Source organism: Rattus rattus, chromosome 12, assembly GCF_011064425.1.
Source record: "Rattus rattus isolate New Zealand chromosome 12, Rrattus_CSIRO_v1, whole genome shotgun sequence".
Taxonomy (NCBI): domain Eukaryota; kingdom Metazoa; phylum Chordata; class Mammalia; order Rodentia; family Muridae; genus Rattus; species Rattus rattus.
Genome location: NC_046165.1, coordinates 49,195,522 through 49,207,997, shown reverse-complemented (window position 1 = coordinate 49,207,997; position 12,476 = coordinate 49,195,522). Strand labels below are relative to the sequence as shown.

At 46.1% G+C, this 12,476-nt stretch overlaps 1 protein-coding gene across 3 annotated transcripts in view; it reads left to right on the top strand.

Moving 5' to 3' along the window:
* Positions 1-12,476, top strand: part of Lcp1 (lymphocyte cytosolic protein 1) — a 98,821-nt gene that overhangs the window by 58,207 nt on the left and 28,138 nt on the right. For all 3 annotated transcript variants that reach the window (XM_032917974.1, XM_032917975.1, XM_032917972.1), the window contains 6 exons: positions 4,082-4,168; positions 5,339-5,502; positions 6,258-6,387; positions 8,689-8,821; positions 10,648-10,729; positions 12,152-12,317. In XM_032917974.1, the coding sequence (XP_032773865.1) occupies positions 4,105-4,168; positions 5,339-5,502; positions 6,258-6,387; positions 8,689-8,821; positions 10,648-10,729; positions 12,152-12,317 (739 nt within the window). In that variant the 5' untranslated portion in view covers positions 4,082-4,104. The remainder of the gene's footprint in view (positions 1-4,081; positions 4,169-5,338; positions 5,503-6,257; positions 6,388-8,688; positions 8,822-10,647; positions 10,730-12,151; positions 12,318-12,476) is intronic.

Sequence of the window (12,476 nt, the reverse complement as noted above, 5' to 3'; positions counted from 1 at the left end):
TTCACTAGTCCAGGCTGGCCTCAAATTCAGAGATTTCCCCCATGCCCCTGCCTCCTGAGTGCTGGCATTAAAGAGGTATACCACCATGCTTAGAAACATGTGGCATTTATGCTTAATCAGTTCTTCTTCACTGTGCCATGATGTTTGAGGTTTCTTTTTTTTTTTTTTTTTATCTAGTATGTTGGTTCTTCTATGGCTTCTATGGCTCTGGTCTTTAAAAGCTCTTTATGTTTTTATTTATGCACATGTGGGTGCCCTGCGTGTGTTTATGTGCCTCACGTTTGTACAGGGGAGGCTAGAGGACGTGAGGTCTCCTGGAGTTGGACCTGCAGATGTAGGTCCACCAGGACAGTACATGCTCCTAACTGCTGAGCCACCTCTCCAGTTCTCTTGGCTGTTTTTGACACAGTGCAATCTCGTTCCTATGTTTACTTAAACATCTCAGCAGTCTCTTACAGTGTCCAATAATCCGACACTCTCGTGTGCGAACGCAGGGCCAGGTTTGGATTCCATGACCCAGTTTACTCTCCTCAACCTTAGTCTTTGTGCTGTGCATTCCGTAACTATCCAGGTCATGCTTCAATTGAAAGAAAGAACAGGGTCTGGCCTATAGTAGCCACTCATAAAATATGTGTGGGATTTAAGAACCTATGGACTCCTGTATACCAAGGATAAGATGTCTAACAAGCCGGACCTGTCACCTTAGAACCAGACTTGCTGTGGCCTCTAGAAATTGCTTCAGTGTGTTAGGGAGACCTGCTGTGTGGGGCATGTGCAGTGTTAGGGAGACCCTGCTGTGTGGGGCATGTGCAGTGTTAGGGAGACCCTGCTGTGTGGGGCATGTGCAGTGTTAGGGAGACCCTGCTGTGTGAGGGCATGTGCAGTGTTAGGGAGACCCTGCTGTGTGGGGCATGTGCAGTGTTAGGGAGACCCTGCTGTGTGGGGCATGTGCAGTGTTAGGGAGACCCTGCTGTGTGGGGCATGTGCAGTGTTAGGGAGACCCTGCTGTGTAGGGCATGTGCAGTGTTGGTCTCGTTAAGGAGGGACGAGCCAAGTCAGCCACAGTAACTGAGCAGAGTTACAACAGCTTTCCTCTGACAGAGGCCCCGTTGCATAATGCAGACTGCAAACTTCCTCTTCTGCAATTTCCAGACAGGCTAACGATGTTGACATTCAAGTCGCCCACCAGCTAAGGGATTCAAGATACTTAGTGAGTGATTGGTGATGGATGGGCGAGTGCAGAGAGTGAGCGGCAAGGTGTGGAGGGGAGCCTGGGAGACGGCTGGGGGGAGGGGAAAGAACTGAAACTGAGATGGAATGGGCGAGTCTTAGCTTCTCCCAGCTTCGGTGTCCTTCTGTATAAAATGGGAATAGTCAGACTAACACACACCATCAGCATACACTGAGTCATTGGGGGACATTAAATTACGGTACTATACCCCACAGATGCCCCTTAAAGCCTGGTAAGGATTTTGCTACGAGCCTATGGTTCTTTTTAGCATTAGATTTTAGAGAGCTGGAGTTGAATTTTCAACCACTTCTAGCAAAACGAGACAGGTTTTGGGCATCCATTAACTGCTGACGTCCCCGCTGACCGCGTCCTCTTGCTGCGTCTGTGTTTGCTCTCCTTTGACTTGAAGATGCCTCTGTAACTTGGTTCAGATGAGTTTTGGGAATGCGATTGTAAGAGAAGGATGGAGGAGAGGGAATGGAGAAAAGGTGGTGGTCAGATCGCCAGTCTGTGTCTCTGCGGGATTTCTGGGCTCTGAATGAGAGTGTGTTTGTTTGTACAATAGCCTTCAGCATGTCTGCCCCAGAGAAGCCATCATATCACTATCTTGTTAGATATAGAAGGCCAATGATAATGTTTTTAATCAATAACAAAAAGGCCTTTTAAATGAGTTAAAATACACTTATGTAGATACTTTTCAACCATGCCTCTAGTTCCCGTAGATGTCTATGGTGACAGGGAGCTAAGATCACGTTGGGTGGGGAATAGTCTAAACTTCCCAGGCAACGCATGCAGGCTTGTTACTTTTATTTGCTTACTCTTGTAGCCTGGGGTATTTGTTTATTTTCATTTCCATGGGAGAATTTTATTAACAAAAGATTGGGTAACGAAAGTTTGAATCACTGTCATTTCACGTGGCCAGAGAGTCTCACTCACATCGACAGATATGCACCACTCACATCGGCAGACATACGCCACGCACATCGGCAGACATGCGCCACGCACATCGGCAGATAGGTGTCCTTCACATCAGCAGACATGCGCCACTCACATTGGCAGACATGCGCACTCACATCCGCCACTCACATCGGTAGACATGTGCCACGCACATTGTCAGACATGCGCCACTCACATCGGCAGATAGGTGCCATTCACATCGGCAGATGGGTGCCATTCACATCGGCAGATGGGTGCACTTCACATCAGCAGACATGCGCCACTCACATCGGCAGACATGCGCCACGCACATTGTCAGACATGCGCCACTCACATCGGCAGATAGGTGTCCTTCACATCAGCAGACATGCGCCACTCACATTGGCAGACATGCGCACTCACATCCGCAGACATACGCCACTCACATCGGTAGACATGTGCCATGCACATTGTCAGACAGGTGCCACTCACATCGACAGATAGGTGCCATTCACATCGGCAGATGGGTGCCATTCACATCGGCAGATGGGTGCACTTCACATCAGCAGACATGCGCCACTCACATCGGCAGACATGCGCCACGCACAAAGGCAGACATGAGCCACGCACAAAGGCAGACATGCGCCACTCACATCAGCAGACATGCGCACTCACATCGGCACGGCAGACATGCGCACTCACATCGGCAGACATGCGCCACTCACATCGGCATATAAGGGTGGATGCCGATTTCACAGGTAATTGTGATACAGTTTGACCCATTTGCTTTTTTGCATGGATATCAGTCATCACTGAGAACAAGTGCAGGACCAGAGAATGATGTGGGAACAAGAAAGGAAGGAAGGAAGGAAGGAAGGAAGGAAGGAAGGAAGGAAGGAAGGAAGGAAGGAAGGAAGGAAGGAAGGAAAAAGAAAAGAAAATTGGTTTAAAGTTCCCTTGTCATAAATGGAAAACATTTTAAAATAGATAAGTTTATTACAATGGTAAAAATAGAATTATAGTTAGACACATCTCATCAGTTGTCTCTCCACTCCATTTACCACCTGCACACCAGGAACTCCAGTGGGTGGAACCCCCATCCAAGAAGGTAGCAACGAGCCAGGGGTAGACATCCATTTTCTGTTTCATGCCCCTTCTGACCACTAGGGGGCAGCCGTGATGCACAGTGATAGCAAGTTTCTCAGCAAACTTTTCTGAGAAAACAGTCAAAATGTGTTTCAGATTTTCATATATGAATTTTTAGAAGGTCACCTCCTTCCTTCATCCTTGACTGTGTATGGTCAAACTTATGCATAAAGTGTATCTACTGGCTTGGCCAAGAATTAATTTAAAAGCTAATCATGATGACATTTGTAAAGACACATAAAAGTTAAATTGTACATTCCCATATGTTAAATTACTCCAAAAAACCCACACCTCTTTCTCTGTTCCTCGTAATGTTGGCTTAGAGTAAATGGGCCAGAAGGTTCACTGGTTTCCTCAGCCAGCTGCCAGGTGAACCCGTCAGCTGGGAGTTCATGAAGGACTGGTACTTAATTCTCCTTCACTGGCTTCCTTATGAGAACGGGGGATTTGACAAAGGATGAGTGGCCCAAGGTGGGAATTTCCAGTCCTGGGCGTGACCTCCACCACCTTCCGTAGTCACAGGAATCCTTAAGTCAATTTAGATAAGCACCTACTAATCCTTAAGTCAATATAGATAAGTGCCACGTGAGGAGCTGCCTCGTGGTGAGGGGAGGGGAGAAACTGTAGATGTCAGTCTTTGTTGACCCACATGGGAGGCTGGGACGTTTTGAAAGATGGCTGCAAGTCACGGAGGGTGAGGACGAACGTGGCTTCCTCTAACAGACAGGCTTCGTTCTGAGCTTACAGGAACTGAGATGCACCGTGCTCACTCTGTCCTCTTTCTCTCAGGTCTGTCATCTAAAGCAGTCAAAATGGCCAGAGGATCCGTGTCTGATGAAGAAATGATGGAGCTCAGAGAGGCTTTTGCCAAAGTCGGTGAGTGGACCCGACCCCCGCACACTCTCCCCACTCCCCCCACTATTTTACCACTTCGTTGTGAACTGGATAGGGCAGCAGTTCTCAACCTGTGGGTTGTGACCCCTTTGAGGGTCAAACTATTCCTTCACTGAGGTCCCCTAAGACATCTAGAAAACACAGGTGTTTCCATAACGATTCATAACACTGGCAAAGTTACAGTTACGAAGTCTCAATCAAAATAATTTTATTGCTGGGGGCTGCAACATGATGAACTGCATTAAAGGGTTGCGTCATTTTGACGATTGAGAACCTGGGAGAGCCTGTTTCTGAAAGATGTACCTGAGAAAACACTTCTTTCCTAGTTCAAACAGCAAACCTGGACTCTTGCCTGCAGCCTTTTCTTGTAGGCGTTCCCTGTGCGCCCTTACTTACATCTTGCCTGCTTTTATAAGAATTCTAAGGATCGCAGAGGCAGGTGGGGCGCAGTCAGTAAAGTGTCGGCACTCAAGCATGAGGACCTGAGTTTGGTCCCTTGCTCCCACATGAATGCTGAGCCTGGTACCATGCACTTGGAATCGTGCCCTGGAGAGCAGAGACAGGTGAATCCCAGGGGCTCACTGGTCAATCGGTGTAGCCAGTTGGTGAGCTTCAGCTTCCACAGGAGAACCCTGTGTTGGAATACAAATGGCTCCTGAGGATCAACAGCCAGAGTTGTCCTCTGACCTCTGCATGTACATATGCACTAGCATGCACACACACGAAAACACACACACATGCATGAACATTCATGTACACGCATGTGTGAACATACACATACGCATGTGTGAACACATACACACGCATGGCATACACACATGTGTGAACACACAGGAACATACACACACATGTGTGAACACACACACATGCACAAAGATGCGCACACACCCTTTCATGCGTGCATGCCTGCACACATTCCTAAATATTCCACTGTGAAATTAAGAGTCTTTTACGGTGGGTGTTGGAAGTGATGTGACTGTCTGGATTTAAGAGCAGTGGCCTCCTGCGAGATATTTGCCTCTATCTGGGTCAGGCCAAAGCCCCATGACTGGTCATCTCTCTCCAGCCCCACCTGTCATCTAGTGTGCCTTTGCCTTTCTAAAGACTGAGCCCAGGTTACCCCAGAGCTTCACTACAGCCTTTGTGTCGCAGATACTGACGGCAACGGGTACATCAGCTGCAATGAACTGAATGACTTGTTCAAGGCGGCCTGCCTGCCTCTGCCTGGCTACCGAGTGAGAGAAATCACAGAGAACCTGATGGCCACAGGTGACCTGGACCAAGATGGGAAGATCAGCTTTGATGAGTTTATCAAGGTGAGCCTGAAACTGAATCCAAGGCGATGCATTTGAACCTTGAACTCGGTGTCAGTAAATATCCAGAGAGACGATCCAGCCCTTCCCGGTTCACTGTTAACAGCTCTTACCTTCCTGGGTTTTCTTGACCACAGGTTAGGTTTCTAAAAATGCCTTAATCTTGCTGGGTTTGTGTCTACATTAGGGTTTCATTGCTGTCAAAAAGGCCTGTTGCTATGACCACAGCAACTCTTATAAAGGACATTTCATTGGGGCTGGCTTACAGTTTCAGGGGTTTCAGTCCATTGTCATCTTGGTGGGGAGCATGGCAGCGTTCAGGCAGGCATGGTGCTGCAGAAGGAGCTGCGAGTTCTACATCTTGATCCACAGGCAGCAGCAGGAGACTGCGTGCCACCCCAGGCATAGCTTGAGCATCTGAGACCTCAACGCCCACCCCCACAGTGGCACACGTCCTCCAATAAGCCCGCACCTATTCCAACAAGGCCACACATCCTAATAGAGCCATTCTCTGTGGGCCAAGCGTTCAAACACATGAATCTATGGGGACCATACATATTCAAACCACCGCAGTGTTGGTAGCTCACCTCCGGAATCCCTGCACTTGGGAACCCAAGGCAAGAGGATTTGTTTTGAGTTCAAGGCCAGCCTGGTTTACATAGTGAGCACCAGGCCAGCATAAAGTGTGTAACAAGACTTGGTCAAAAAAAAAAAAAAAAATCAAAACCAAGTGAACCAAACGTGTTATGTTTTTACAGGTCTTCCATGGCTTAAAAAGCACCGAGGTTGCCAAAACCTTCCGAAAAGCTATCAACAAGAAGGAAGGGATCTGCGCGATCGGTGGCACCTCTGAGCAGTCCAGCGTGGGTACCCAGCATTCCTACTCAGGTAAGCTGTGCTGATGGGTGAGGAGCGGAGGAAGAGAGGGCGAGAGATTCGAGAGTTGAGGACTGGGGGAGAATGCAATAAGGAGGAAGGACCCAAGCTGTCTGGGGTTACAGAGTCAGTATCTGGCATGCAAACCAAAGGGGTCGAAGCAAAGAAGCTCACACAGCCATCTTCCCATGTGGGAGTGGACCAGTTTCAAGCACAGGACACCAGAGCTGCCTGAGCCCCGGGGGGCTTTGTGTACTGAGTGACCTCATTTGCATTGAAAATATGCTTTAGACGCTGCCAAATTTCCTTTGAAAACCTTATGGACAAAATCAGCCCTTTGAGTCTTCATCTTCAATATCCTGATTATTCTTAACACCTGCTGAGTGGTCAAAAAATATTGATTGGGCAGAGAAGTTTTATATTTATTCCAAAGGCTGACACGAAGCAGCCCTAATGGAAGCTTCTAAGATCCGAATGGTGTGGTTACTTAACGTGTTTTAAAGCTCAGTTTTCTTTGGTGACTCCATGTCAAAGATGAGTTTGTGGATAACCATTGCTTGCTGTTGATAAGACAAAGTCTAGGCCTTCTTATTAAGAATATATGTTTATTAATTCTTTAAGAAATGTATATGATGTATCTTAAACACATACACCCCTCCCCCAACTCCTCCCATAACCTATCCTTTTGTCTCCCCCATCCCTTCCCACTCTCTTTTGAGATTTCTTCTTCTTGTCTTCCTCCCACTTTGTCTTGGGAATGGAACATGGGAATGAGTGTGGTTGTCACAGCAATACAGAAAATGGACTCTCCTCCCCAGACAGGGGTGGGATTTCATGCACACCTTCCCAATTCCGTGCTGGGATTTTGACTGGCTCGAGCTAGCCCGGGTCTTCTGCATGCTGTCGCAATCACTATATTCACATGTGCGTCCGCCGAGCTACGTCTGGTAAACACTGCGTCCTTGAGTTCAGCAGCTACCTCTGGCTCTTAGAATCTTTCCAGCCCCCCACCCCTCTGAGAAGATCCCAAGCCTTGAGGGTCGGGCTGTGGCATGTGTGTCCCACTTAGGGCTGAGCATTCCACAGTCTCATGTTCTCTGCAAGTTGACCAGTTAAGGATCTCTGTTACTTGCCATCTACTGGAAGCTTCTCATGAGGGTTGAGAGGTGCTCTAATCTACAAGTGAAGCAATAAGTCATAAGAATTGGTTTCATACTGTGTCCATTTAGTAGAATAATGACGAGTTCTCTCCTGGGCCTGTGGCCTAAGCAGTCACAGGTTCTTGGCTCCTTTAACACTACCAGTCCTGAAGTGGGTCTTAGACCCAATTTTTAAAAAGTGGCTAGTTACTCCCATAACATTTGTGCCTTTATTGTACCTGTGGGCTTATCTTATTTGGCCAGTGGTAGCTTGTGAGATTATGAATGTACCCAGTCTTTTTTAAAAAAATATTTATTTATTTGTTTTATGTGAGTACACTGGCACTGTCAGACACACCAGAAGATGGCATCAGATCTCATTACAGATGGTTGTGAGCCACCATATGGTTGCTGGGAATTGAACTCACGACCTCTGGAAGAACAGTCACTGCTCTTAGCCACTGAGCCATGTCTCCAGTCCAAATGTACCCAGTCTTATCTAGCCTTGTATTTTTGAGTCTAGGAATTTTTCAAGCTTTGACTATGTCAAAGTACATCATGAATCTGAAGGACAGTGATTCGCTCTGCAGCCTTCGACAGTTCAGAGTTTGTCTGAGAGACACCTGCTTTTCAGTGACCTCCAATTTACAAAGCATGGTGCTGGGAGAAGGTAGAGCTTCAGGTTTTGCTAAGACTTGTAGGATCAACTCGTTGCTGGTAGGAAGGCAGAATCTATCACAGGGGATTTCACTTCCTAGCTGTCTCATTCTAACTGAAAGAAAGCCCAACGGTACCACCATGATCATCCGTGACAAACAGTATCTAAGTCAGCAGGCGACACAGGCAGGATCTGGAGTGTTACCCTGTAAATACCAAACCCCATTCATACTTACATTATACCCACAGGAATATTTGTTACTTGTTCATCATCCAAATATAGTACATGCATTTTTAATTTTGTCCTAAACCTTTAATTGCATCCCAATGACTTGATTCAGTGCCTGCTTCTCAAAGGAACTCTGGTTTTCAAAAGCAGTAGATACAAGCCGACAAGATGCTGGCCTGGGTAACCTTGTAGTATCTGTCTTGGGCACGAGAATGGGAGGCCCATGTGGAGAATTTCTTTGTCTGGTTTTCATCCTGCGTGTAAGTCACTTCAATTCTTTATCTACAGAGGAAGAAAAGTATGCCTTTGTCAACTGGATAAACAAAGCCCTGGAGAATGACCCTGACTGCCGGCACGTCATCCCCATGAACCCGAACACCGATGATCTCTTCAATGCTGTCGGGGATGGCATAGTGCTTTGGTAAATGAAGGTTCCTTCTTGATTTTCATGGAATCCCTCCCTTTTGGCATATCAGCAGCTAAGTGTATTTGCAGTAGGCCATGCCTTTTGGTGCTCACACATGAGTGGAGTTGCCTTAACGGGGTTCAGGAGAGTAAACTAACCTCAGAAGCTAGTTGTAGTGAAGTCCACTCAACTACTGTTGTCTCAGTGGAGAGAAGGGATGCAAAGTAAAGATGAGCTTTGTAAAGCAAGACGCAGTGAGTACCGCAAGACCACAGCAGTTAATCTAGCAGGGGAGGCTGTGAGCCACTCTGCTTCTACTGAGCATGACCTACCGAAAGGAGACAGAGCCATGGCAGTTCATTAAATATACATGAGTGTGCACACAGGGATACACGCATGCACGCAGGGCAATGTTATAAAGATATATGTGAAAGATAGTTGATTAAAAACTGATTTCTCACTAAGGAAATAGTTACATTTTCCGCTTTTCTTTTCTAATTTGCTTTCTGGGGGATGGTGAGATTAGTCAGTGGTCAGTGGGTCAAGGCACCTTACACGAAGCCTGGTGACCTGAATTCAACCCCAGGAGGAGAGAACTGAGCCTTGCAAGTTGTCCTCCAACTCCACACATGCACAGTGACACATGCTACACACACACACACACACACACACACACACACACACACACACACAAACACACACAAACACACGTGAATAAGTAAATTTGTTTAAAATCTTTTGGTTTTGTTCCTTCTGGATGCTTTTACCCTAGTGTGTCAAACTCAGGGTCTCCTACCTGCTGGACAAGGAACCATTGAGCCACATTTTCGGCCTTCCTCTTGCTCATTTGCAATGTCGAGACAGGGTCTCAGTAAGGTGGTTGCATTGGCCTTGAACCTCTGTTCTAGCCCAGACAGACCTTGGACTTGTGACCCTCCTGCCTCAGCCTCCTGAGTAGCTAAGATTATGGGCCTATACTACCTAGTCTGGCTTCCTTTTGGAGATCTGTTTTCTATGTAACCCCCCCCTTTTTTTTTTTTAAATAAAATGAAGGTTACTAGGGGAGTATTTTTATGCCCTGTTGAGGGTTAAACGAAGAATACCATCGACAAAAATCACTTTTTTATAAACAGCAATTGCTTGCTCTAGATCTGATCACCTTACTAGATACTTAAGTGAGGAAAAGTCATTGCCCATTGATCAAATGCCTGCAGAATGTTAGAATGAACCATTATATGTTTAGTTAAAGGTATTGATCAGGTGTCAAATAGAAATGTAGACATTATATAAACCCAGAAATATAGGAGCAGTTTCTTGCATTTACAGGGCTGAGAAAGTCAAGGGGGCTCTGCTTTAATCATCACATAGAATCCAAGAATGTTCTAAGGGAGTGGTTCTCAACCTGTGGGTCATGACCTTTTGGGGAATCACATATCAGATATCCTGCATATCTGATATTTACATTATGATCCATGAACATAGAAAAATTACAGTTATGAGGTAGCAACAAAATAATTTTATGGTTGGGGGTCACCACACCATGAGGAACTGTATTGAAAGATTGGCCTCGTTAAGAAGGTTGAAGCCATTCTTCTAAGGGAACCAGGGTACTTTTATAGCTAAGGTGAGTTGAAGCAAACAAGACCTCCCTTCTTAGCTCAGTGCATCATGGTAGCTCTGTGAACATTGCCAGTGAATCTAACCATGGTGGCACAACTCTCATACGTGTATGAAGAATATGTTGCTAACATAGTCAAGATCCTGCTCCAATTTAAATCCAATGCCATGGAATTCTGTTACTCAGAGGGCTGCTTTCTTTAACTTTATTCTTTCTCTTTCAGTAAAATGGTCAACCTGTCTGTGCCAGACACAATTGATGAAAGAACAATCAACAAGAAGAAGCTCACACCGTTCACCATTCAGGTGGGTCTCCCCACTGCTCCCCAATGTGGCACTAACTTGGTGTAAAAGAGCACCTTCATGGCTGAGTCAGCTCTCTGCAAGAGCTCACACTTCATTCCCCACACCATGGCCTTGGCTGATGGTTTCTTACCACCAGGAGGTAGAAGGACACATCCGTCTCTTACGTTGTATTAGTATAGCAGCCAAGAAAGGAGGCTGGTGTGTGTTAGTAGCTGGGTTTGTTTTGGCCACTTAGTAACATTCATCTTGGCTGAAATTGTAACGCAAGTTTTTCTTACCCAGTTTTGAGCTGGTGCCAATTACCTAGTCTTAGCTGAAAAAAGAAGCCTTTCTAGGTAAGGAAAAGGTGAGAAGTGGGGAACGATCAGGAGGCCTCCATGGCGCTGCTGACGCAGCCCAGAGTGGAATAAATGGAACCTGCTTCTGTCCCTCCGTTCCTTGACCAAAAGAGTCGCCAGCAGGAAGCAGGCGGCTGTGCTTCTGCCTCACGCTCCAGTATTTTAACATTGTGATTCTCTAGCTCAGGAGCCATATCTAATACCTTAAATCATGAATAATACATTTGTCTTGTTTGGACATAAGCAACTCTGTGTACTCTTAAAATGGAAGTGTAACCTAACTGGGAACAGTAATTGAACATATGGGGATGCACCGAATGGTATATTTACTCATAAGCTGGGCTATAATAGAAACAATATTTTTATTCACTATTTTTTAATGGTCAAGGACTTTCTGGGGGAATTTGTTTTGTTGTTAATTATCGTACAAACAAAAGAGCTTGTTGACTTCTCTGACACTGACCTCTTCCCTCATGGGACTGTAAACAGGACATAGAGATTGGGCACTCCAACTATCCCAGCTGTGTCTGAGTTCCAGTGACGCACGGTTAGTATAGCAACCTGGAGCCTCGGGCCGTGTGCACATGCAGGCTTTCTCGTTATCATCATGGAGACTCAGTAACTTGTTCCATTGAAAACCCATCCATCTTTTCTGGGAATTTGATTTATATTATGTTTTTTTCTTTCCTTGACATTAAATTTGCAAATCAAAAGGCTGTTCTTCTTTATGACCCTAATTTACATCAACAATTGTCTTCTTAGCTGTAGGCCTTGACAGAACAGACTTCCTCCATCTAATGGAGGCTCTGAGTGTATAGGCTTCATCAGAGTGTAAAGGAGAACAGAGGATTCACTAATCTCATGCCAGAATGGGTCTTCCACACTGGGTACTGGTTTGATTGAGTAAGCTCAGTGTGTGGGTTCTCGGGTCTTCCCCCATCATTATTTTAAAGCGTTTTCTGAGTGGTGAAGACCTTGCCTCTGGGTCTGAGACCATTCCAGAAGGACGACATCACTGCTGATGCAGTAGTCACTGGGCATTGGCAAAGCGAAAGGACTAAGCTTGCATCTTTTCCTCCCTCAGGAAAACTTGAACTTAGCTCTGAACTCTGCCTCGGCCATCGGATGCCATGTGGTTAATATAGGGGCTGAGGACCTGAAGGAGGGGAAGCCATATCTGGTCCTGGGACTTTTGTGGCAAGTCATCAAGATTGGGTTGTTTGCTGACATTGAACTCAGCAGAAATGAAGGTAAGAGATAGTGTCAGGGGCTGTGAACGGCACAGCTTTCAAACATTGCCTGACGTGGTACTGGAGGAAGACATTTGACATTCTCCAGCTGAGAAAACCACTCAGTTATAGTGAGTCCATGGTATTAAAGAAACAGACCCTATCCATGAAACCAGACCT